Consider the following 26,062-nt stretch of genomic DNA (forward strand, 5'->3'; position numbering starts at 1 on the left):
ATATTCATGAACCTATAGTAATTAAGCATCATAGGCCATAACCACACATGCATTTTGCTTTACCAGCAGGAGACAAAACCAAACCATTGCTGTTGGAGGGACCAAAAATATAATTCAATTAGAAATATTTTTCTGGTGATACGATCAAGCAAATCAACTATTAAGAACCCATATGAGTTAGTTTCAAGTCGGTATTTACAAACCTATTGCCGTGTCATTTCATATTGGATGATTAAGACGTAAGAATTTTGGAAAATCAATAGTTTGGGTGGTATTGACATCATCAATTATCTTTTAATGGTATTTAGATAGCTATGTAATCACTTTCAAATCAAGATCATGTTCCAAAATGTGCATTGAGTCATTGACTTGCGAAGCTATAGAATCATTTTTTCCAAAATGTCAAGTTATAATACAATCTTCAAAAAGGCGGTTTATTGGATAGTAAGGCTTGGTCCAGTCTCTTACCTTCAGTGTATGTACTATCGTTTGTTAAAATTAAAAAAAAATTATACTGCCAAACTTTAACTTGATATTAGTGAGTGACGATAATCAAACCTAAGACATATGATTTACAAGTGAAGATAAATACTATTAGACTGTAATACTAAGTGACATAACATGTATGTTAAGATTGATGAAATATTTTGTCTGTAGATAATATCTCGTATCAAAACATGAGAGTCCAACATAATTGATTGAAATATTATGTGTCTCTTCATCTATCAATAATTGATTTTTAGTTAGACGCTCACATTCTGATCTTATATCATAGATGAGTTATTTATGTAGCAAATCCAACAATTCTATCAGAATTACCCATGTAGTAGGCCTAATAATCCAAACATGCTCTCACGTCACAAAAATATCTCACAACATTTAACATATAGACTCTTAAACAACTGATGTTAATGTTTTGAACTATCAAAATGCTTGTATAATGTGCTTTTTTCCCATTCCAAAATGCATTTTACTAAACATAAGGGCCATTTGAATATTTTTCAAAAATTTTGAAAATTTACGTACTTTTTTTTTGTTTGGTGGAATTTTTCTAAAATCATAATTAAGTGGTGCCAAAGGCATTTTCTCTAACCGCATCAAGTGATTCAATGATCGGAAACAAATTTCAGGTTAGTATTTTGTATGATATGTATTATGTTCAATTTCTGATGCATGTGTATCACATGACTAAAGAGAGACTGCCTATGTCTTTATGACTCTCAAAAAATAAACTTCCGTGGCAACCGATCCCCAATTCAAAACCAATTCAAAAGAAAGTCATTCTTTGTAGTTTTTTTTTAGTACATCGATATTTCGATATTTTTACACTAGGGGGAGGGGGAGTTCGGTTAAGCCACACAATGAGTAACCTAATTTAGTATGAAAATCGCCATCAACGAGATTCAAACCTAAAACTTCTCACTTCTAACTAAAAAAAAATATCATCAGTAGTAGTACTGAGTGACCGCATTATCTGTAATTGTGTACGTTTTATTTTCACTCCCACAGTCTCTACAAATCGTGTGGGGCCAAAAATCCCTACTCAATACGTTCCTCTTTTAATTTTCCTTTTCTTTTTACGTCAGCCCGTTTAATTCTCCCGCGGCGCACTTTATTTTATACAGCCGAACTTCCCAATTTTGCAACGCGACGCTAACGTGCGCACTTCACTCCCTTTGACGAATCCATTAACGCCATCGCGGTGGTGCTCCGCCGCACACAGGTCTGACCTCCACCCACCCCTCTCTTCTCCTCTCATTAGGGCTTAGTAACTGGTTGAAAAACCTAGGTAGATTTTATATTTTATAATTCTTTTTTTTTTATCTCTGTATTTTTTCAATGGTAGATTTTATCGATTGAGGACTTAGAGTAGAGGGAGGCCATTGGCAGAAGGTATAGAGGAGCTTAATCCTTGGCAGAAGCTTATTGAGGATTTGAATTTTGCAAAATTTTGAATTGTTAAAGTTTGTGATTGTCTGCGATTTGATGGGTGTTGGGATTTCTAGGCGTGGCTTCAATTTTTGATAATTGTGGCTGAATTGCTTTAAGGCGAGGTGCATGTGAATCATGAGCTTTAATTTTTTGACAATAGAGAAGTGGAAGGTGATGATTGGTTTCCCTGATTTGGGCACTGAAGCTGGATTAGGGTTATGAAAGACTCTGTTTTTGTAAAAAGATATGTTTGACAAAATGGATGTGGAGGACAAGAAGTCCGGCTTTAAGAAAAGATCGAAATTTCTGGAGTCGAATATGGTTGATTCTGATGATGATGAGCCAATTGGGTCACTGTTGAAGTTAAAGAGGCAGAGAAACCCTAAGAAGGTTAAGCCACGGTCAGAGGGTGGTGGCGAAAGGGGCAACAAGGTTGAGGACGAAGAAGAGTATTTGGGGGGGCTGGATGATACATTGGCAAGTTTGAGGAAGAAGTTGAAGGGCCCTAAGAAAGATTCTGGGACTGGAACTATGAGGGGAAGGAGTTTTGATTTGGATGGTGTACAGTCTTTGGATCAGTCCTCTAATGGGCATGGGGATGACAGGGGATTAGATGCAAAAGCGATGTCAAGAGTTTTAGAGAAAGGCCCTGTCATGGGTGATGATGGATCTGATGTGACTATCGATATAGGGGTAGAAAACAAGCTCAGTGGGAATGGAAAGGGAAAGAGACCCAAGATTTCTAGGTCTCTGAGATTTGGGGAAGGTTCTAATAGCTCTTTGGATCATCATCCGGGAGATTCATTACCAGCATTTTCCTGGAAGTCACAATCTGGTTTGGTAATGAATTCTCGTGCCTCTTCAAGTCCTAAAGAGAAGAGTGGTTCTAAGGTTTTGGAGGAAGGGTTGAACCCTAGTGTGGATGATGTTGCACGAAACACCATGCCTTTATCTGATTCAAATTCATTGGATTCAGCCTCTGATCAGTGTAAGGCAGATGAAAGTCAAAGTTTTGATTACAGATTAAGATTATGTCAAGCCTCTAACCTCCATAGGGAGAATCAAGAGACATTCAATGATAAAAAGCATAAAAGGCCTTACAAAGTCGTTTCAGAAGATCGAGCTCCTGCCTACTCGCATTCAGGATTTGATTCCAAATTGATTAAGAATGAAGCAATAGTGGATCCTTCTGGTTCAAATTTTCAAGAGGGACCATGCAGCTCAGATGAAGTTAATGATGGAGACAGCAAACATTTGACTCAGCAAACGCGAACTTTTGAGGATGGATTGAAGCACTGCTCTATAGGAGGTTCCATTCAGTCCAAGGATGTTTTGGGTAGATGCACCTTAGCCGCAGACTGTGAAACCTCTTCTCCAGCTGGGAAAGGATTTATGCTGCCTCATTATAATCATGATCTTCTGGACAAGTCATGTGAAAATAAGTTGGAGGACAAACATTTGGTGTCCTCGTTACATCTACAACAGAACTCCTTGACATGCCATGTGAAGATTGAGGATGAGCTTGATTCTGACAGATGTCCAAACTTTTCCCAGCGTACTCAACATCAGTTGTCCAACTTTGCCTCAAACACAGTGGGGATGGAAGACACTAACAGAAATTGTAATGGTCTAATTTCTCGCACTAAGAGTCATGGCCTCGCTTCTGGTCCTTTGCAGGAGAAAAATGATGTTCCAATTCATGATCATCTTATCACTTGTGAAGAGGCTGATGAAAATGAGAGTTGCCCAGAAGACACAGTATCTCTACCAGATGTTGAAAACAAAAGCACTAAGCTATCAGCTATCCAACGTGTGGGGCGCAATGCTAGAAAGTGTAGGCATGGAGACATGGCTTATGAGGGGGATGCTGATTGGGAGGTATTGATAAATGATCAAGGTTCGGATGGTGACAATTCATTTAGAACGAGAGTGAAGTTTGATTCCTCTTCAAGTATCGGTACAGAGTCTGAAAGTGGTGAGGCGGCAGCAGTGTCTGCTGGTCTTAAAGCTCACGCAGTTGGTCCTGTTGAGAAGATCAAATTCAAGGAGATTTTGAAGCGCAGAGGTGGGGTTCAGGACTATTTGGAATGCAGGTTAGTTATTAATCTGAAACCTGCATGTAAAATAATAGGGGTTTCTTGTACGAATTGCATCTTTCAGCATTTTGTACTTGATACTAATTGTAGCTGTTACTTTATCCTTTTAACTTGACAATTGTTTCTAATTTTTCAAATGTTTTGGTTTTCTGTTGCATCCTTCTAATGCTAAGTTCTGTTTGACCTTAACGGTTTGAGTTTTCTTTTTAAATTTTGATGCCGCTTTACTTAAGTTGACATTAGTAAAATTGATGGTCTATTTATGTTTGTATGATTGGCATTTGGTTTAGATTTTTTTCTTTCTTCTTTAAGTGGTTTTGTCCAATGTTTGATGATATTGCAATACAGGAACCAGATCCTTGCTCTGTGGAATAAAGATGTTAGTCGAATTTTGCCTCTCACTGATTGTGGGGTAACAGATACTTCCTGTGTGGATGATTCACCTCGTGCTTCCCTAATTAAGGATATTTATGCATTCCTTGATCTCAGTGTAAGTTTATAAAGCATTTAGAGATTTTTCTATGTGCCAGTCCAATATTGATCAGTCTTCTTCCTCTTTTCCTAGTGTCTTTTCATTCTCACATTTCCTTAGGAAGGATTGCAGTATTAACTTGTCTCATTTATTCCAATGCATCAAAACTTGGACAGGGCTATATAAATATTGGAATTGCTCTTGAGAAGGATAAAGCAGAACCTGGTTCCAAGCATGACTATAAAATTTTGAGAGAAAAAAATTTTGAGGAAATTTCTGGGGTATCCGTTGCTGATTCAGAGGATGGAGTTTCCTTTATCATTGGCCAGGATAAGAGTTCTAAAACTAAAATTGATGCGAAGAGTGGTGTCATAATTAAAAACGACAACTCGACGCAGGGAGTCTCAAAAGACAATGGGCTTGTTACTACAGTGGCATTGGAATTATCCAATGCAACAAACCATGCTGAGTGCAAGGCGGATCACCCGGAAAACACAAGTTTTGATGCAAGGTTACAAAGTAAATTGGACAATAAGGATGTTTCAAGTAGTGATCCAATTGGTGAGACATTGGGTGATGGAGGTGTCCCTCTTGTAACTCCAGAGTTAAAGAATGTATCACATAGTACTCAGTGTGCATCACAAGATCATGCAGTGAGAAATAATAATCTGCAATGTGGTCTGGAAGTCAAAAAGAAAATCATTGTCATAGGTGCTGGTCCTGCTGGATTAACTGCTGCACGCCACTTGCAACGTCAGGGCTTTTTAGTCACTATATTGGAAGCTAGGAGTAGGATAGGGGGCCGTGTTTATACAGACAGGTCATCTCTATCAGTTCCTGTGGATCTTGGTGCGAGCATTATAACTGGTGTTGAGGCTGATTGGGCAACTGAAAGACGACCAGACCCCTCCTCTTTGGTTTGTGCTCAGCTGGGCCTAGAGTTGACTGTCTTAAACAGTGATTGCCCTCTTTATGACATTGCAACAGGTGAAAAGGTTCCTGCAGATCTGGATGAAGCATTGGAAGCAGAGTTCAACAGCCTTCTTGATGACATGGTATTGCTTGTTGCACGGGAGGGAGAACAGACGAGAATGTCCCTCGAGGAAGGTTTGGAATATGCCCTCAAGAGGCGTCGTATGGAAAAAACAGGGACTAGTATTGAAGAAAAAGAACTGCATGGTTTAATGGATGGTTTCACTGATGCCAAAAAAAGTATTGATAGAGGTGAAGAAAGTTGTCAAAAGCAAGAGCTTTTGAGCCCTCTTGAGAGGAGGGTCATGGATTGGCATTTTGCCAATTTGGAATATGGTTGTGCTACTCTGCTGAAGGAGGTATCTCTCCCCAACTGGAACCAGGATGATGTTTATGGTGGCTTTGGAGGAGCTCACTGCATGATTAAAGGGGGTTACAGCACTGTTGTTGAGTCTCTTGGAGAAGGACTTCAAATTCACTTGAATCATGTAGTAACTGATGTTTCATATGGCACCAAGGATGCAGGATTGAATAATAACCAGTGTAACAAGGTCAAGGTTTCCACATCTAATGGCAGCGATTTTTCAGGAGATGCAGTTTTGATTACGGTGCCTCTTGGGTGCTTAAAATCAGAAACCATCAAATTTTCCCCACCGTTACCCCACTGGAAACATTCTTCCATCCTGCGGCTTGGGTTTGGAGTTCTTAATAAAGTAGTTTTGGAATTTCAGGATGTCTTTTGGGATGACTCTGTGGATTACTTTGGAGCAACTGCTGAGGAAACAGACCTGAGGGGCCAGTGCTTTATGTTCTGGAATGTCAAGAAAACCGTTGGGGCTCCTGTTCTTATAGCTTTAGTGGTTGGTAAGGCAGCTATAGATGGGCAAAAGATGAGCGCTTCTGAACATGTTAACCATGCTTTAGTGGTACTTCGTAAATTGTTTGGAGAGGCTTCAGTACCTGATCCTGTTGCATCAGTTGTGACAGATTGGGGTAGGGATCCTTTCAGCTATGGTGCCTACTCATATGTTGCTGTTGGAGCTTCGGGGGAAGATTATGATATACTAGGGAGACCTGTTGAGAGCTGCCTATTTTTTGCTGGTGAAGCTACCTGCAAGGAGCATCCTGACACTGTTGGTGGCGCAATGATGAGTGGCCTTCGGGAGGCAGTGCGTATAATTGACATACTGACTACTGGAAATGATTACACAGCAGAAGCAGAGGCAATTGCGGGTATTCAGAGACAATCAGATTCTGAAAGGGATGAAGTTAGAGACATGACAAGGAGACTTGATGCAGTTGAACTTTCAAATGTCCCTTACAAGAACAAAGAAGCCCTACTCCACGACATGTTCTTTAATGCAAAGACTACTAAAGGAAGGTTGCATCTGGCCAAAGAGTTATTAAATCTTCCCGTTGAAACCTTGAAGTCCTTTGCTGGCACCAAAGAAGGGCTGACTATTCTCAACTCGTGGATACTGGTAATTCTGCATTATATTTATCTATCATTCAATCAATATGAATTCACAATATGTTCACACACACATTTTTTTTTTTTTTGTTGATAGCATCCAATGTTTGCTTTCTTAGAATATTTTTCTATTCTTTTTGTGACTATAAATTTTCTTACTACAACAGGACTCGATGGGGAAGGCTGGGACTCAACTCTTGCGGCATTGTGTTCGGCTCCTTGTGCTTGTTTCAACGGACCTACTGGCTGTGCGCTTGTCTGGTATTGTCTTCTTATTTCTCGATCTTTATCTACTGGCATTCCTATGTGCATTAATGTGTATCATTAGAATGTGTTTCTTTAAAATTAGTTGATCTCTCTGTTTTCTGGTGCAGGCATTGGGAAGACTGTAAGAGAAAAAGTTTGTGTACATACGAGCCGTGATATACGTGCCATAGCAAGTCAGCTGGTTAATGTGTGGCTTGAAGTTTTTCGCAAGGAAAAAGCTTCCAATGGTGCATTGAAGTTGTCAAGGCAAGCAACTGCTGCAGATGCATGGAAGAGAAAAACAATTAGAGATCCATCTTCTAGTAAGCCACCTCTACACACATTTCATTGTGGTTTGGAGCACAAAGGAAGCTTACAGGATTCAGCATCCACTGCAAGCCATTTGCCTTTGAATGCAAATGGTAAGAAAGTGAACGGCAAATCTATTAAGGGTGAAACAGAAAATTCCTCAAAATCGGAGATCAATTCATCAAGGTTTCGTGGTTCAACAGACAGGCCACATTCTGAGCTAAAGGAGATTGACGTTTCTGTGACAGAAGCAGAAAGAGCTGCCATTGCTGCTGCTGAAGCAGCCCGTGCAGCAGCACTTGCAGCTGCTGAGGTTTGTTTCTCTCGTTACTCTACTCAATTTAGTGTGAATAGTAATGCCTCTCCCCTTCCTATTTGTGCCATTTTGTTCCACAAGAATTTAGTTGTTGTTGTTCATTGTAGGCATATGCATCTTCAGAAGCCAAGAGCAGTACACTGCTTCAGCTTCCCAAGATTCCCTCATTTCATAAGTTTGCTCGACGGGAGCAGTACCCTCAAATGGATGAGTATGATTTTAGGAGGAAGTGGTCTGGTGGTGTTTTGGGTAGACAAGATTGTGTATCAGAAATAGACTCCAGGAACTGCAAAGTTAGGGATTGGTCTGTTGATTTCTCTGCTGCTTGCGTCAATATTGATAGTTCAAGAATGTCAGTCGATAACCTCTCCCAGCGGAGCAATCCAAATGAGACTGCTAGTCAAACGAATTTCAGAGAGCACTCAGGAGAGAGTGCTGCTGTCGACAGCAGTATTTATACAAGAGCATGGGTTGATACAGCTGGTAGTGCCGGGATAAAGGATTATCATGCCATTGAGATGTGGCAATCTCAAGCAGCTGCAGCAGACCCTGATTTTTTCCATTCAGCACCGTATATAAATGACGAGGAAGATTCAAATACGACTTCGAGAAAACACAGCTGGAAGAATGAAGGACCTGTAAATGAGAGCTCTGTTTCCCAAGTTACCATGAACAAGGAGTCATTAAAAAGTCATCATCGAGGAGCAGATAATATCAAGCAGGCTGTTGTCGATTATGTGGCTTCATTGCTTATGCCCCTTTATAAAGCTAAAAAAATAGATAGAGAGGGATACAAGTCAATCATGAAGAAAAGTGCTACCAAGGTTAGTAATTTTTCATATATCCTTCCTGTCATACTAAACAGAAAATATACCATGCTTTCCAGTAAAAAAATGTTTTGATTTTGTTGAACTCAGTTTTGCAACTATTCCCATTCCTTTGTTTTTCTTTAGTCTTAAATTTTTTGGGAATTCAATTTTCAGGTCATGGAGCTGGCCACAGACTCAGAAAAAGCCATGGCTGTTTATGAGTTTCTTGATTTCAAGCGCAGGAACAAGGTATTCTTCCATTGTGTTTGTTATAAAATGTCATATATGTCTTTCCATGCTTGCTTGGATGAGTTTTTTTAAGCTGTCAAAGTGATTTCCTGGCTGAGATTTGAACTATTTTCCAACAAAGATTGGCTTTCTTCACTTGAATGAGCAAAAATAAAATATTGTTGGCAACTTGAAATTTGTGTACATGCTATCCTGAACTTTTTGTTACTGTACATCAATTTCGCCAGGGAATGAACAGAAGTTTTTTTCATTAAGTACAGGATAGCATGTACAAAAATTTCGCCCGGGAATGAACAGAAGTTTTTTCATTAACATATGATGGAGTGACATTAGTTTCTTCTTACCAAGTTTCTCTTCAATGCTTTAAAAACTGCAGATCCGTGCATTTGTGGATACATTGATTGAGAGGCACATGGCAGCGAAGCCCACAATGAAATCTTGATGGTCCCTTGGGTTGATTGGCCTGTGTTTGTGCATGGACTTCCGTACAGTACATGCAGAATTCTGTTGTTCCTGGATGAATTTAAAGCGTACGCTTGGAAGTGGTGGCTCACAGATAGAATCAAATTGGATCTTCTGAATGAAACTGCCTACAAGCATTTCAGTGATTTAGAAGGAGCAATGGAAGAAAGGGCATGTTTGTTGCCTGTTGAACCGGGCATCGTGAAATGCAATTATGTTTGGTCAGTGCAATAGGGACAACCATTTTGGATGCAAATGGAAGTATAATGAATTCTCTCAAAGCAGGTTGCTTTGTCCATTTCAATTACATGCATCAACTTGGTATGGAGATGATAGCAGATTGCACGAAGAAGTTGGTTTGTCATATCCTATTTTTCATTCAGGGATCCTCGACGAGGAGAAACTAATTCCTGACTTTTTTCTTTTTATCATTACTTCCTATGTGTACAGAGTAGGATTGTGTTAGTCAACAAGAATACAGAACATTTTTCCATGGTGGCCAACGTACTTTAATCTGATATGGTTACTCTTTTGGTTATACAGAAACCACTAACTTTATATTTGCTCTCCATTAAATTGAACGGAGTTGCATATTTCTCTATTGGCAGACTCCAATGGATGAAATATCAGCTTTCTGAACTTTTTTCCTCTTTGATTGTGCCTTGTGTGGGGAGGCTTTTTCATGTATGATGTGCTCTAATAATTTCAACTTCTTGTTCCAGCTTCCAAATTAGTGATTCATGTCAAAGCATACGTGTAATAGCCGTATTGCATTGAAATCCAGAAAATAAGCGCAGGTATATTTTGTAGTAGATGTTCTGTTATACATCTAAAACTATGCATACAGAAATTGTATTCAGTTTTAGCTTCAATTATGGTTTGATTGCGTGATGAAATGCCAGGTTTTATCCATCATATTGAAATTGCCTTCGCTTTCGCTTCTAGTGTTTTTAGTCTCTGATTAGACCTGTATTTGATTGTTGCTAGGCCGGGAAAGATATCTTTGGCTGTTCAGAAGAAGCGAGAGGTATGCACTCTAGCCTCTATATCTCCGCATTTGTTGATTCTAATATGTTTTGAAGATTGATCAACCCTTGCCTGATTGATGTTCAATATGCCAAACTGTTGGCAGATTCCATGACATGAGATGGATTAGGCTAATACATGTGTTTGTTTTAACATATAACGTGTTCTTTTGCCCGACATTTGGATTGAGTTTCGCTTAGTTGTGATTCCTAACATCTTATAGGGCAGTACCGCCTCCATACGTTTTGTTTTATACAGCCTTGACAATTGGCATGAACTTTTTCTTGAATGACATCAACCCTACTTTATTCGAAAGTTGGTAACGGTATCCATTCCATTTGAGTGATTAGCATTACCAAGTAGTGGAAGATATCAAATTTAACCATTCTCTTTTCCTAAATTACTGGGATGAGGTTCAAATGATGCCGAACATTTGAAATTTTGTCGTTGTTACTGTCTTTTAATTGCTTATGTGATGTTTTAGTACTGTTAGGTAAACAGGCAACTGTAGAACATTTGGCAAACTAAAGAAATGGCCAAAATTCCAATGTACTCGGTACTTGCTGTTACGTTGCAGGGAATTTTCTCCCTCCATAGGAGTTTAACGGACCGTTTTGCATGCTGTATTCAGTTTCTTATGCTGGTTCCACCCTTGTGAAAGGACAAATGATTTATGCACCGTTTTTCTTCCTCCTGCACGTTTTTCTTTTTGGCTTTTTAGCCAAAATAATCTCTAAGTTTGGCATAATTTCTCACTTTGATTTCTGAGATTTAAAATCACTAGAAGTAGTTTCTGAGATTGTCCACTGTCGATCATTTTGGTCATTTTGTGAAAAATCACTGTCAAATTGAAGAAACTACCATTTCAAGTGGAGGGGTTGATTTGACAAAAGTACCCTCAATTTAATAGATTTTTAATAGAATGACCAAAATGACTGATGGTGAATAATCTTAGGGATGACTTCTATCGATTTTAAATTTCAGGTGTTAAAGGGAGGAGTTACGTAATTTCAGGAACCATTTTAACTAAAAAACCTTTTTTTTTCTTCTAATAATTGGATTAAACAAATCAGAGATAGAGTCAATGATCATAATTAAGAGGGGTTTTGCAAAAGCAGAAGATGAAAAGGGGTTTGCATAAGGTGCATAAGCCATTTTGTTTTTATTTTTTATAAGACGATATTCTATTTTTGAGTGAATCAAAATAAATTTTGTTAGATTAATCGTTAAATTAGTTACTGACGAAATTTGAATCCGCGTCATTATATAAAAAACGATATTTTATTTTAAATTACTCTAATTACGAGTATAACTGAGGGCCCAAAGTATTGTACACGCACATCTCGTCAGCTCGTGACTCCTCTAAATCACGGGGTTATAAACGTAATAACATACTCGTACTGTTGGAGGCTGAGATCGAAAGTCGAAACACACACGCTTAAAGGCATTCAAGGAGAAGAGAAGGAAACCAAATCCATCAGAAGCCAGATCCGATCAAAGAATATCTGTCCGTTGATCGAGCAGAATGTCTTCTTCAACCTTCAGCGGCGATGAAACGGCACCGTTCTTCGGGTTCCTCGGCGCCGCCGCGGCCCTCGTTTTCTCCTGTACGTTCCGATTCGGTCCAGATCTAACCACCTAGGGTTTGGTCGGTGCGGATGTAGGGATTTTGATCGGGTTTTGTGTGTTTTGCAGGCATGGGAGCTGCGTACGGGACGGCGAAGAGCGGAGTAGGAGTGGCGTCGATGGGTGTGATGAGGCCGGAGCTGGTGATGAAGTCGATCGTGCCGGTGGTTATGGCGGGAGTGTTGGGTATTTACGGACTTATCATCGCCGTCATCATCAGTACCGGTATCAACCCCAAGGCCAAACCCTATTACCTTTTCGATGGCTATGCTCATCTTTCCTCTGGTCTAGCTTGTGGCCTTGCTGGTCTCTCTGCCGGTATGGCTATCGGCATTGTCGGTGATGCCGGTGTTAGGTAATATCTCTCGTTTGCTTTCGGCGTTTTCACATTTTCAGTCTCGATTTTACACTGCTTCAATTTTGATTTAAGATTTTTTTTTGTACTCATTTTGCGATTTTAATCTGAAACTGATTGTATAAATTGCAATACAACATCGATTGGATTGTTTAAGAATCAAGTTTTCTTGGTGTAATTATTGTTTCTAACTAGATACTGAGAGATTGAACATCGATTTGATTGTTTAAGAACTGAGCTTTCTGCGGCGTCTTGTGCTTGTATTTTTTAGCTCTTACTTCTTGGCAATAGCAGATTGTTTTGTGACATGTGTGGTGATTTATTATGGGCTTTGACATATAAGGGATTCTTAACATTGCATTTGAGAAAAAAATTCAAACCCTATACTTTTTTCTTTTTTTTTTAATACATCGATATTTTTACACTAAGGGGAGGGCGGTTCGGCTAAGTCACACAATGGACAACCTAATTTGGTAATGAATTCGCCATTCACGAGATTCGAACCTAAGACCTCTCACTTCCAAGTGAAGAGGAATACCACCAGACCGTAGTACTAAGTGGCTCAAACCCGATACTTTTAAATAATACTGTGCTGACTTTCCAATGGAAGATGGCCATCAAAGGAATATCGCAGCTAAGAATCAGTTAGAGCTCTTTTAAGTGTTTTTGTATAGAACCTATAATCGTCGGTGTTTTTATTTTCCCTAATGATCTAAAAATATTATGCTCTTCATTCTAGTTGTCGGGCAGTGTGTGGTTACTCGTATTTGGTGTCGTGTTGCCGTCCGATTGAGAGTTTTCTCTAATTTCATTTTTGTGTTATGCAGAGCCAATGCACAACAGCCAAAGCTTTTCGTTGGGATGATCCTCATTCTCATTTTCGCCGAAGCGCTTGCTCTGTACGGTCTGATTGTTGGTATCATTCTCTCTTCCCGATCGGGGCAGTCAAGAGCTGACTAGAAGGTGTGCCAGGCGGCGTTTGCGGTTGCTGCTATTCATCGAGAACTACCTTACTGTAGGTTAAAGTTGTAAGTTTTGTTTCGCTGGTGCAGTGCAGATTCTTGTATGGTGTGATTGATGTGTTCTACCAGGTCGATTTGTTCAAGATTTATGTAGCCTGTATCATTGTGTTTAGTACGTTCGTTCTCATTTTAGTTGTGGATGTGTTGGCCGTTAGTTATGTGTTGCAATGCCGACTTACCGGAACGGTCCGTTAAGTATTTTGAGTTTTGTTTATGAAGGTGAAATAATTTGAGGAATCCAACACAAGTGTTTTGGTTGACCTTAGTGCTCATTTGGGCGTTGTTTGGTCTCAAGGATTGAATTGAATAATTTATTATATTCAAAGAATAGTGAAAGTAGAGGTAAATAATTTTCATTTTGGGGTGATTAGAAAGGCTTTTTAATTAAAACGGTCCTTGAGATGGATATAATTCATCACTTTGATTTGACAATGAAAATCGATAGAAGTGCTCTTAGAGTTTGTCCGTCGTAAATCATTTTATCATTGCGCAATTAAGTGGAAGGGTTGGTTTGACAAAAATACTTTTAAAAAGGCGATCATGTGGTCTTTCACATGACAATTTAACGAAGATATTAAAGGATTTTTTACGAATGGACCAAAATGATTTATATTGAATAAATTCAAGGATCATTTTTATCGATTTATATTATCAAGGATGAAACAGAGAGTTACGCTAATTAAGGGCATTATTTTGAATAAAAAGCCGATTAGAAATGATTAGGTATATGGAAACATTTCTTTAACAATCCTACTATTTTAGTGAGTAAATTAACTTCTGTTCTGTAGTAGAGACTAAACAAGGTCTTGGTTTCTCAAAACTGGATTGGATTGGATAAGTCAATATGCTTACGGTTTTACTCATTATATAAACTTACACTTTATAATATCCGTAAATTGCAAAGGATTATAACGGATAAGTATCTTTCATATCTAAATCTTTTTGTAGATAAATTTTCACATTTTTGCTTTCACATACACCTTGAATTATACATTCGGCTTTGAATGGTTATTTGGCCATAAATATCGTTATTTGGCTGTCAATAGGGGTTTTCAAAATTTATTTCTTGAGATTGATTCATTTCAGATTGTGGAGCCTTTGGGGAAATTCCACTCTCAATTTGTCAACAGTTGGGTAAATTGTGGAGGACATCAAAGCACTACTCCATTTAATCACTGAAGCTACTGTTACCCATACCATACTCGCCGCAATGCAAATTATGTTGCTCATCGTCTTGCATGGATTGGGTTGTCTTTGTCTCAAAGCTGTGGATGGAATGGTTCTCCTTTAAGTGTTATTATTGACTTTGCTTGTAGAAGAATGTCTAAGGCATTGATTCAAAAAATGTATGATGTATTACTCTTTTTTATGAAATGAAATCTACTATTGTATCTTTTAAAAAACAAATCATTGAACGTCCATGTTTAATAAAAGATTTTAAATAAAATCATTTTGATGTTTCTTGAGTAAGAATAATCTTTTCATTTAAAATTGAGTTTTTGTCTCAAACAGTCGTCAAAATTGACTTACCACATTAAGTTTACCTCTAAAATTTAAAACTAATCAATGTAATCCTTAAATATGAGTTCCGCACTTCAATACCGTCGTTCCGTTATATTTAGACTAATGTGCTGATTTGGCTCTACAATAAAAACAAGAAATCGTGTTTGAACTTGGAAAGCTTGAATGGTTGTTTGGCGACGAAGTTGCTTGTTGATTAAGTTCCTGTTTCGCGTGGGCCCCACAAGGCCGAAATTTACGTAATCGCCAACGTATTTATTTACTCGAATCACCGTCAATGCTGACGACAGATCGGGAATTTAACACGTGTCCCTAGTAGTCGCCCTCCGTCGGAGCTAAAAAAACGCGGAACACTGGCAAGGAATCGGCGTATATATAAATAATTGTCCGTTATTAATCGCAGCCAAAAATCAAAGCTTCCATTTTTGTGTTGAAAGCGTATGAACCTGCGTGGAATTTCGTCGAGAATGGCCGACGAAATCAGCAGGTCCGGCGACCTAGGAACCTCCCCTGCCACCGTTGCTGCGGCCTACGAATCCGTTGCTGTTGCTGCTGCGGCTAATCCCAAATCCAGATCCTTGTGGCCTTCTGTCCTCCGTTGGATCCCCACCTCCACCGATAAGATCATTGCCGCCGAGAAGCGCCTCCTTTCTCTTGTCAAGTAATCCACCTCTCTCTCTCTCTCTCTCTCTCTCTCTCTCTCTCCAGTTTGTTTGATTGCAGAGTTGTGTGAATTTGTTGAGAAAGTACTTAAATGGAAACTGGGGATTTTGTTAGTTTGTGCCGTTGTGAAAGTTCTAATTTTTTGGATTTTTTCTGAATTTCAATCGTAATAAGAACCTTAATTTGGAGTTGAAGTTGGCCGATTTCTCAAATTTCTTGTCAATTTTGTGTGATCAATCCCGAACTATTCAATTTCTTCAATTTACTGAACGGTTGAAAAGGTTGAATTCTAGCACAATTTATGGGAATTGCTTGAATTTTGCAGGACTCCTTATGTTCAAGAACGGGTGAATATAGGCTCTGGACCGCCGGGCTCCAAAGTCCGGTGGTTTCGATCCGAAAGCAATGAAGAAAGGCAAATCAACACGGTTACATTTGACAGCAAAGAGAATTCTCCTACGATTGTTATGATTCACGGATACGGTGCTTCTCAAGGTTTCTTCTTTAGAAATTTCGATGCCCTTGCCAGTCGGTTCAGGGTCATTGCCATTGATCAAATAGGGTGAGCAGATTCTTAACATTGATCATTGAATTTCATCTTTGTTTGCTTTCTTTTTAACCCCTTTTGAAAGTTATCAATTTTGACATACTTCAAGTTATTCCATGGCGTGCAACCGACCTTAACTACGTTGAAGATAATATGATATGCGTTCGTTTCCAATTGTGATGTTAAAACTTTTACATATATGCCACTGCAATGAGGGAACATAAATGTTACAATTCTAAGTAGTCTAATTGATGTTTAAGTAGTGGTTTTTGTACCAGATATATAGTCTTGGTTATCTCAAGGAGAAAAGAACCCTTTTCTCTTCTATTTTTGTGTCTGGTGCTCCGGAACTCAAATTATTTCGTAAATATCTACTATGGGCTTTGTTGAGATACAAATTTTTCTAGCTCTGAATTCGCAGGCTTTTATTTTGGTGCTCTCCATAGTTGCTCTATTGCGCACTTTGGTTTCTTTTCCATCTGATTTCGAAAACATTAGAAATACACACAACTTCCTTTCATGTTTGATGCCAGTCATTTTTAACCTTTTGTACTTCCATGTTAGATGGTGCTTTTTAGGGTGTATTTCTGTGAGACATTTTGTGCTCAAATCCTTGGTTTAATCTTATTTACAGTTGGGGCGGATCAAGCAGGCCTGATTTTACATGCAAAAGCACTGAAGGTAATTTTCTTTGTTCCGTGCATTTTAACTTTGACGGTGGTAAAAAGTTTGTTTCACTATTAATCTGTAAGTATGGGCAATGTAATTTTTCCAGAGTAATTAACTTGCAACTGGTAATGCAGAAACTGAGGCATGGTTCATTGATTCCTTTGAGGAATGGCGAAAAGCCAAAAACCTCAGCAACTTTATATTACTTGGGCATTCATTTGGTGGGTATGTTGCATCGAAGTACGCTCTGAAGGTATTTGATATCCCATATGTTTAGTTGAATCTAGGAATAAGGGTGGCAGTTTCTGTATTCATGATTGTAATCTTTATTCATGTGATAGCATCCAGAGCACGTTAAGCATTTGATTTTAGTGGGATCTGCTGGGTTTTCATCGGAGACGGATACATCATATGAGAGGCTTAACCAATTCAAAGCAACGTGGAAAGGAGCAATTTTTAACCATTTGTGGGAGTCTAATTTTACTCCTCAGAAGTTGGTCAGGTAGATAAGTCTTTTTTTTTTTTTTTTTTACCTATACAAATGTTGATACAATTTGCAAAATCATATCATGCATGGTGCATATATCCATTTCAATCATTTATTTAGGTTTCTGATCTGGTAGTTGTACACTCTACAGATGCAGGTTGCAACTATTACACGTGTGCTATGAACCTCTAAAACTAATTCATTGGAAATATTATCCTTTTGCATTTATTTGAAACAACTTCAGCTTCCCACCTCCACCCATACTGATTTCCCATGCTTTCCCTTCTCTCTCACCCTTTTCCTGAGAGGAATGGCCCAGAAGAAGCACGGAGGCATGCCCACGTATTTCTTTTGTTTTCTAAATCATTTTTCAAGTCGTGTGTAGCTTTTGTTCAAATTGTCAGTTTGGACACGAAGTACTTTTTTCTCATTCATACCACGCACATTTTGAGCCATTGTGGCACATTGAAATCCATTCCTTCCAAAGATTAGTGGTGGATTAGAGAAGAAAGAGAGAAACAGGTGGTTCATATTATGCTTTCCTTAGATCTTATGTTTGTACATGTTTACCTTATTTTTGCAGAGGGCTAGGGCCTTTGGGTCCAAATCTTGTTCGAAGTTACACAACTGCGAGGTTTGGTTCTTATTCAACAGGGACCACACTAACTGAAGAGGAATCCCGACTTCTAACAGGTAATTTAAGATCAATTTGTTTGTGCACAGAACACACGTATCCTACCTTTTACGATCTTGATGGTTTCTCTTCTTCAATTGCAGATTATGTGTACCATACTTTAGCAGCCAAAGCTAGCGGGGAGCTGTGCTTAAAGTATATATTTTCTTTCGGTGCGTTTGCTAGGAGTCCCCTTATACACAGGTCTGATGCTACTAATCTCCTTATTCATTATCACAGGAGAGTTGGAAGTTCGTTGTAATAAACTTGCTTTGAGCAAATCTTTTACATGTAGTCCTCCTCTTTTATGTACAGTGCATCAGAGTGGAAAGTGCCGACTACTTTTATTTATGGTTATCAAGACTGGATGAACTACCAAGGGGCTCAAGAAGCTGGCAAAAAGATGAAAGTCCCGTGCGAGATCATTAGGATTCCAGATGTATGTTTCTCTCCCTTCTATTTATCCATGAAGTTATTGTTATTAGTTGAATTTGATCTCGATGAATAAAGTTCTTCCTGATAAAAATTTGCAGGCTGGGCACTTTGTATTCATAGACCAACCCGATCGTTTCCATTCAGCTGTTTTTTATGCTTGCCGTAGATTTCTTTCGCCGGACCCTGCCGTTGAATCCTTTCCTGAAGGTTTGACACCTGCCTGAAAACTGAAAAGTGTATTTAGTCGTTTCCTTTTCATTTTTTCTGTACAGTCTTACTAGTCATTACTTTCACGGATGAATCTTCAAATTCCTGTAAGTGTATCGTTGATACTCTCTGTATGCATAAAATTCCTACTTCTAGTGTACTTTTACCACCATTTTTTAAACCTGTATTCTGCTGCTCTCGGCGCAAAACCGAGCAGAGTGGCATTTTAAGATTTATGCAGCGGACCCCATTTTGTTGGAGAAGGCTTTGTTATTGTTGTTGTTCTGCTGCTCACAATTACGGTGGACATATATTTAAGTGAGTTCTCATAACCACCTCGGTCACTGCCCGATTCAGTGCAGGTTTGAGCGAGTTATAGGCCATAAGCACCTGTGGACGTGTTCCAACTTACCTCTAACCGGAAAGCAACTGCCCCCGCATTCCAAAACGATTTAAGAGCGAAAAATGACTTTCACAATGCCCTGTTTGTTTTTATCTTATTTCTTAGTTGATTTATTCAATCATGTGATTAGAAGTAGAAACAAAAGGAGGAGTGGGTTGTGAGAGAACAGGGCGTACCACCCTACTATAGTCGTGAGCCTGTTTATAGTCACAACTGTTGTTATGGTCAACAAGGTTGAAACTTTCAGGAAAAAACTTGGGATTGGGAGGGCGATTTTCTCGGTGAACTAACCGTATCCCAAACCAACAGAGGTGAACAAGTAGAGTATACTAGGACGCTTGAGAGAACCATGTTGAAGGACTTCGGCAAAATGGCCCCGTAACTTCGGGAGAAAGGGTGCTTTCTTATCTTTTGATAAAAAAAACAACACATATCAGGTATATGATAAGTTAGTACAAAGAGAGAATGTAAATTATTACCCTTAAAAACTAGGAAGTTTTAATGAAATACTTCCGATACTGTTCACTTTTAACGAAAAATTATATTTTTACATTTTCTTGTTACTATTCACTACATCTTTATTTATTATTTTTAACTTTTTTGATCTTTTCGTTAATTTTCTTTTAAAAACTACCATGTCGTAAGTGTACACAAAAGGCAGTGTTCGATTGAGTTGGAATGCTGTCACAACGATCTTTCGGTTGAGTGTATGTGTGAAATTATTTCCTTAAGAAAGTAACGCTTTCGGCCTTTTCTCCCGCGCATCTTCCCCGCCCATTTTCCAACAGTCGCCATGGACAACATCATTGACATTTTGAGGGGGACCGCTCCAATTATTACTCTCATTTTCTTTATTGAGTGAGGATCCTCGACGGATTTTCTTTGTGAGAATTTCAAGAATCTTCAAATTATATGTGTTCATCGTATATTGTGCAGTAAAAATTCATTGTAAATTTTTTTACTTAAAATTGAATATAAACCGTAACTGACGAAAACTAATCATACAATACACATTAAACGAATATAATTAGAAGATTCTCGAGATTCTCATAAAAGAATCCAACGAGAATCCTCTCTTCCCTTTTTCCACTTTATTTCATTTTGTTATTTATTTTTCAACTAAAAATTGAAAATAAATAAACAAATAAGTAAAAAGGTGAGACTTGCTTTTCCCTTTTTTTTGTCAAAATTGTCGTCCACAAGTACGAAAGACTACCCCAAAGAGATCCGATCTTTGACTCCAATAGCGAGCCAAGTACGTTCCTTTTACACGTGGCATCTGTCCATTTGACTGGTTGTGAACTTACCATACATCTGCCCACACAGTAAAACACCACCGCTGCCACTTCAGTCCTCAGTATCACTCTTCAGCTGCTCACTTGGAACCCTAACTCTCTCCCTCTTTCTCTCCGCTTTCCCTTTCCTCTGAGCAGATCTTCTTCTCCTTCTCATCTGCAACAATGGCAGCCTCTCGATCCACCTCCTCCCTCCACCACCGCAATCCCAGCAGCGTAACTAATCTATAAACCCAGCACATTCTGCTTTCCAGTCCTCCCTCTGACCTCTCCCATGGCGACGCCCACCTTCCTCTTCCTCATAACAATTGCTATTCCAACAATTTACTTCCCCGCCACCTTAACGGCGGATCAACGGCCGAGTGCGGAAACGGTACTCTCTGAGATCCAAGCGTTAACGGCGTTTAAGCGTAACCTCCACGACCCTCTTGGCGCTCTCGACGGCTGGGATACGTCCACGCCGTCGGCCCCGTGCGACTGGCGCGGCGTCGTCTGTTACAACGACCGAGTGCGGGAGCTCCGCCTGCCTCGTCTCCACCTTGGCGGCCGAATTACTGACCACCTCGCCAGCCTCCGCGAACTCCGCAAGCTCAGCCTCTACAGCAACAACTTCAACGGCGCCATACCTCCTTCTCTCTCCCAATGCGCTCTCTTGCGGGCTGTTTACCTGCACGGCAACTCGCTCACCGGAACTCTTCCACCGGCGATTTTCAACCTCACCAACCTCCAAATCCTCAATGTCGCTCACAATTTCCTCTCTGGAAAAATCTCCGGCGACATTCCGGTGAGCCTCCGTTACCTCGACCTTTCGTCGAACACATTCTCTGGTGAGATTCCGAAGAACTTCTCCGCCGATTCAAGCCTCCAGCTTATCAATCTCTCGTTCAATCGGTTCTCCGGCGGAGTGCCGGCGACTATCGGAGGTCTCAAGAATCTTGAGTATCTGTGGTTGGACTCGAACCAGCTGCACCGTACTCTGCCTTCAGCGATTTCCAACTGCTCCTCACTCGTACATTTGAGCGCCGATGACAATGCGCTAAGAGGTCTGATTCCGACGACGATAGGAGCGATGCCAAAGCTTCAGGTGGTGTCGCTGTCGCGGAACGAGCTGTCAGGGGCGGTCCCCACGTCGTTGTTGTGCAGTACTGCAAACAACGACTCGTCGTTGAGGATTGTGGAGCTCGGATTCAATGCGCTCACAAGCATCGCTGAGCCGCCAGATATCTCAAAATGTTCGAGTGCATTGGGAGTTTTGGGCTTAAAATCCAATCAGATAAGTGGCTCCTTCCCATCTTGGTTGATAAACGTGACAACAATTATGAGAGTTCTAGATCTTTCTGGAAACTTGTTGTCGGGTCAATTGCCGCCGGAGATTGGCAATCTTCTCCGGTTGGAGGAGTTTCGGGTGGCAAATAACTCGCTGTCCGGTGAAATTCCTGGTGAGATCGTGAAATGTAGCTTGTTGCAGGTCCTTGATGTTGAAGGAAATAGGTTTGCAGGTCAAGTTCCACTTTTTTTAGCAGGAATGAGGAGCTTGAAGGTGTTGTCTTTGGGTGGGAATTTATTCTCCGGTCCCATTCCGGCGAGTTTAGGAGCGCTGTCGTGGCTCGAATCTTTGGATTTGAGCAACAATAATCTGACCGGGAAAGTTCCTGATGAGCTAATGATGCAGCTAAGCAACTTGACTAGTTTGAATCTGAGTAATAACAAGTTTTCTGGTGAAATTATTAATGTTGGAGAGTTGAAGAGCTTGCAGGTTTTGAATTTGAGCAATTGTGGGTTTTCGGGGAGTGTTCCTGCGAGCATTGGTGGTTTGATGAAGCTTGAAACACTTGATTTGAGTAAACAGAAGCTTTCGGGGGAGTTGCCGGTTCAGATTTTCGGGTTGCCAAATTTACAACTGGTTGCTGTGCAGGAAAATCACTTATCAGGAGATGTCCCTCAAGGTTTTAGTAGTTTGATTAGTTTGAACTATCTTAACCTATCTTACAATGCTTTTACTGGTGATATTCCTACAACTTATGGATTTCTCAACTCATTAGTTGTTCTATCATTGTCTGGAAATCGCATTTCGGGTACAATCCCACAAGAGCTTGGAGATAGTTTGAATCTTCGGGTGCTTGAGCTTCGTTCTAATCAGTTAGGTGGCAAAATTCCAGGCGATATCTCTCGCCTATCCAATTTGAAAGAGCTCAATCTAGGTCATAATAAGTTGACAGGTGAAATCCCAAAGGAGATTTCCAATTGCTCTTCTTTGACTTCTCTGTTGTTAAGTGGGAATCGCCTTTCAGGTCAAATACCACACTCATTGCCTAAGTTATTGAACCTCACAGTGATGGATCTTTCCTCTAACAATTTGAGTGGCACCATCCCGGAAGATCTTTCGCTCATCATCCCTCACTTGAAATACCTTAACTTATCAAACAACAACCTTGCTGGAGAGATTCCGAAGCCACTGGGTTCTCAGTTCAACGATCCTTCTGTGTTTGCAAGGAATGGAGATTTATGTGGGAAACCATTGGATAGAGAATGTGCAGATGTGAGAAGGAGAAAAAGAAACAGGTTGACTTTATTGATTGCGGTGGCTGTGGGAGGAGCTTTTCTTCTGGCGTTGTGTTGTTGTGGCTATATCTACAGCCTACTGCGATGGCGGACAAAACTTAGAGAAACGGTAATCGGGGGGCAGAAGAAACGAACTAGCCCTCGAACAAGCTCAGGGGATAAAAGCAGCCGGGGAAGTGGCGATGGAGGGCCAAAACTAGTGATGTTCAATAGCAAGATCACGTATGCAGAGGCATTGGAAGCAACGAGACAATTCGATGAGGAAAATGTGTTAAGCAGGGGAAGATATGGACTGGTATTCAAGGCCACGTTTCAAGATGGAATGGTGCTCGCAGTTCGACGCCTTCCCGATGGTTTTCTTGATGAAGGCAGCTTCCGCAAAGAAGCTGAAGATCTTGGCAAGGTGAAGCATCGAAACCTGACAGTTTTACGAGGCTATTATGCCGGTCCTCCGGACGTGAGGCTCCTTGTGTACGATTACATGCCCAATGGAAACTTAAGCGCTCTTCTACAAGAGGCCTCTCACCAAGACGGGCATGTACTAAATTGGCCAATGAGGCACCTCATAGCACTCGGCATTGCTCGTGGATTAGCCTACCTGCACTCTGCCTCAATGGTACACGGCGATGTGAAGCCGCAGAACGTTCTTTTTGATGCTGATTTCGAAGCCCATTTATCCGAATTTGGTCTAGACCGGGTAACCATAGTCACACCAGCAAAAGCTTCCTCGTCTTCAACCACGATCGGCTCCTTAGGCTATGTGTCCCCCGAAGCTGCATTAACAGGGCAAGCAACGAAAGAAGCCGATGTGTATAGTTTTGGGATTGTATTGATGGAGATACTGACCGGGAGGAATCCGATGACGTTTACTCAAGACGAAGACATTGTGAAGTGGGTGAAGAAGCAACTTCAGAACGGTCAAGTTTCCGAGCTGCTCGAGCCCGGGCTGCTCGAACTAGACCCGGAATCGTCAGACTGGGAAGAGTTCTTGCTGGGAGTGAAAGTGGGGCTTCTTTGCACGGCTCCGGATCCGCTTGATCGACCATCCATTGCCGACATTGTGTTCATGCTTGAAGGTTGCAGAGTCGGACCCGACATCCCCTCGTCAGCTGATCCGACCTCTCTGCCTTCGCCAGCCTAATTTTCAATTTCAGCTTTTAACCAAGAAAAGAAAAAAAAAAAAAAGACCATTATCTTCATTGCAGCAGTTGATTGATTCATTTTCTACTATTGGTTATATTCCTGGTTTTTTCCTACTTTTGCTCAATTAACTTTGATCAGGGTGCCAGAAATACGATCCAAATGTCATTACTGCAACTTTTTTTTTTTTTTAAGAAGGGTTCTCTACTCTTCTATTCCCATTCTTTTCCATCTCCTCCTCTCACACATTACTTTTTGTTTTATTATCTTATAAAAAATCAATATAAGATGTTGATGTGGTTTAACTGTGATCGTTTAAATAGAGGGCATGGAAGGGTAAAGAGATTAAAAGGGTAGAGAATCCTTTTTTTTTTTTTTTTTATTGAGCTTAGATCCAGATAGTCAGATTTGAATTTTTAAATGAATGGATTTAAAATGAAGTGTTTTTATTCACAATTTCTTTTATAACCGTTAAATAAACTAAAATTTATAAATTTAAAATCTAAATTCCTTGGATTCCAAACGGGGATAAAAAATTTATTTGAAATATGAGAATAATTTACGTAGCACAGATAATACTGTTATTGTGACGTTATGTGATGTTAAATACAATGTATACTTTACACGAAGTGTATTATTGGTATGGAATGATTGGCAGGCGAGGGGACTAACCGAAGCGACGTATCATCCCGTGTAAGTTGCCCCCCTATGTTCCCGCCAAATAACTAACACTCAATTGGGGTGGAGCACGTGGCGACAACTGTAGAGATAGGAAAGTAGCCGTTAAGATTGAACGTTCGCCAGGCACGTGGTCCCCTAATCAGATTCTTTGGGCCTTTGCTTGCACGTCGGATTTTATTAGGAAATTGTTGACCAGCACGTGGTCTCTTTATTTTTACGTTGGTACCAGCACGTGGTTCCTGAACCAAGTGGGTTTTTTATGAACAAAACTATTGAAAATGATTTGAAAACTTTAAGTTTTAACGATAAGAAAAAAATAAAGTGTAAAGTGAATAGTATTATGATTGACTTTTTAGTGTAACAATGTGGTTTTTCATTAATATAAACGGTACCAGGAGTTTTTCGTTAAAGTTTCATTTTTCTATTAGCCAGGTAGCTGCTTGCTAGGTTCATCGGACATAGAGATTTTTCAGTATGACAGTCATACGGGATGGTACATCACATATCATTATATAAATAGTGGGATATGTGTGTCAAAAAAGTTAATAACTTAAAAAATAAAATTTTTCACTACTTACATAAAAACATGTGATGTAACACCTATATTCCCGTCACAATTAAAAATTTCTCCATCAAGCAGGACCATGAAATGAAAGCGTAGATAGGGCCGGAACGCTCATGCCTCATATCTCACTTTCTGAGGGCCATGGCCTTTACCCTTTTTTGCTTCTAATTCACTCACATAACATTTGACTCGGGAAAATGATGTCTGCGCTCTTTTATACCCCGCAGTCTCCCTTTTTTTCTAGTTTTTAAATTGAAATTGAATGAATTAAAAGAGCATCGGAGAGAAAACAGGTATGCGGATATCATTTTCCTTAGATTGACGATGGGAGGCATATGGTAGGGGAACGGGAAGGAATTCACGCAAAGAAATAATAAGCTACCTGCTCAGTTGCAGTTATCATCAAAACAGGCACTGTTGATATATATGTTGCTAGAAGTATTTGTCAAAATATACAAGAGCTGCCCCTCTCAGCCTTTGCGACACCAAACAGCCGCTCGCCGCATTGACACACTCCCGATAGAGTGGAAGGTTACACCAGCAGCCCTGAGAATTCGAGTTCCTCCCTTTGTAAGGAGATGACGAGGGATATGAGGAAGGAGATAGGCAGCAAAAACAACTTGGCCGCAAGAAGTTGCAATTACGAGACTTGCGCAGAGGTTCAAGTCCAGGCAGCCATTTTCATTAGTTTTCCTTTTATACAAACCATTCCGAAAATTGCTTACAGAGAATCATGGCAGCCATGATCATATGACGCTCGAAACCTTTGGAATGTAATCTTCCACAATATAATCGTTGTTATCAACCCTAGAAGACATACACGATCAATGCCCGATCAACGTTAACGTCCA

At 40.0% G+C, this 26,062-nt stretch overlaps 4 protein-coding genes across 4 annotated transcripts; all 4 read left to right on the forward strand.

Moving 5' to 3' along the window:
- The first annotated feature begins 1,591 nt into the window (after positions 1–1,591).
- On the forward strand, positions 1,592–9,872 carry LOC137717527 (lysine-specific histone demethylase 1 homolog 3-like). The gene is made up of 9 exons (XM_068456918.1): positions 1,592–1,723; positions 1,847–4,025; positions 4,377–4,518; positions 4,677–6,953; positions 7,111–7,204; positions 7,318–7,811; positions 7,922–8,638; positions 8,798–8,872; positions 9,249–9,872. Exons 2-9 carry the CDS (start codon positions 2,179–2,181, stop codon positions 9,312–9,314), a joined length of 5,712 nt encoding a protein of 1,903 aa, XP_068313019.1. The 5' UTR covers positions 1,592–1,723; positions 1,847–2,178; the 3' UTR covers positions 9,315–9,872.
- A 1,900-nt stretch (positions 9,873–11,772) lies between these two features.
- Positions 11,773–13,517, forward strand: LOC137717528 (V-type proton ATPase 16 kDa proteolipid subunit-like). The gene is made up of 3 exons (XM_068456920.1): positions 11,773–11,967; positions 12,056–12,341; positions 13,169–13,517. Exons 1-3 carry the CDS (start codon positions 11,886–11,888, stop codon positions 13,299–13,301), a joined length of 501 nt encoding a protein of 166 aa, XP_068313021.1. The 5' UTR covers positions 11,773–11,885; the 3' UTR covers positions 13,302–13,517.
- Positions 13,518–15,270: 1,753 nt separating this feature from the next.
- Positions 15,271–18,799, forward strand: LOC137717779 (1-acylglycerol-3-phosphate O-acyltransferase-like). The gene is made up of 9 exons (XM_068457265.1): positions 15,271–15,545; positions 15,873–16,109; positions 16,729–16,775; positions 16,898–17,016; positions 17,105–17,265; positions 17,834–17,943; positions 18,028–18,127; positions 18,239–18,362; positions 18,457–18,799. The coding sequence occupies exons 1-9, from the start codon at positions 15,325–15,327 to the stop codon at positions 18,580–18,582; spliced, it is 1,245 nt and encodes a 414-aa protein (XP_068313366.1). The 5' UTR covers positions 15,271–15,324; the 3' UTR covers positions 18,583–18,799.
- An 816-nt stretch (positions 18,800–19,615) lies between these two features.
- On the forward strand, positions 19,616–24,145 carry LOC137718681 (probable LRR receptor-like serine/threonine-protein kinase At4g36180). The gene has a single exon (XM_068458229.1). The coding sequence runs from the start codon at positions 20,538–20,540 to the stop codon at positions 23,964–23,966; it is 3,429 nt and encodes a 1,142-aa protein (XP_068314330.1). The 5' UTR covers positions 19,616–20,537; the 3' UTR covers positions 23,967–24,145.
- The last annotated feature ends 1,917 nt before the right edge of the window (positions 24,146–26,062 follow it).

Source organism: Pyrus communis, chromosome 15 (genome assembly GCF_963583255.1).
Source record: "Pyrus communis chromosome 15, drPyrComm1.1, whole genome shotgun sequence".
In the NCBI taxonomy this organism is placed as follows: domain Eukaryota; kingdom Viridiplantae; phylum Streptophyta; class Magnoliopsida; order Rosales; family Rosaceae; genus Pyrus; species Pyrus communis.

Coding starts and splice junctions, on each gene's coding strand:
- LOC137717527 (XM_068456918.1), top strand. CDS start 2,179: ATGTTTGACAAAATGGATGTGGAGGACAAGAAGTCCGGCTTTAAGAAA. Junction 4,026..4,376: donor CAGGACTATTTGGAATGCAG/GTTAGTTATTAA, acceptor ATTGCAATACAG/GAACCAGATCCTTGCTCTGT. Junction 4,519..4,676: donor ATGCATTCCTTGATCTCAGT/GTAAGTTTATAA, acceptor AAACTTGGACAG/GGCTATATAAATATTGGAAT.
- LOC137718681 (XM_068458229.1), top strand. CDS start 20,538: ATGGCGACGCCCACCTTCCTCTTCCTCATAACAATTGCTATTCCAACA.
- LOC137717779 (XM_068457265.1), top strand. CDS start 15,325: ATGAACCTGCGTGGAATTTCGTCGAGAATGGCCGACGAAATCAGCAGG. Junction 17,017..17,104: donor CATCGAAGTACGCTCTGAAG/GTATTTGATATC, acceptor TTCATGTGATAG/CATCCAGAGCACGTTAAGCA. Junction 17,266..17,833: donor ACTCCTCAGAAGTTGGTCAG/GTAGATAAGTCT, acceptor TTATTTTTGCAG/AGGGCTAGGGCCTTTGGGTC.
- LOC137717528 (XM_068456920.1), top strand. CDS start 11,886: ATGTCTTCTTCAACCTTCAGCGGCGATGAAACGGCACCGTTCTTCGGG. Junction 11,968..12,055: donor CGCGGCCCTCGTTTTCTCCT/GTACGTTCCGAT, acceptor TGTGTTTTGCAG/GCATGGGAGCTGCGTACGGG. Junction 12,342..13,168: donor GTCGGTGATGCCGGTGTTAG/GTAATATCTCTC, acceptor TGTGTTATGCAG/AGCCAATGCACAACAGCCAA.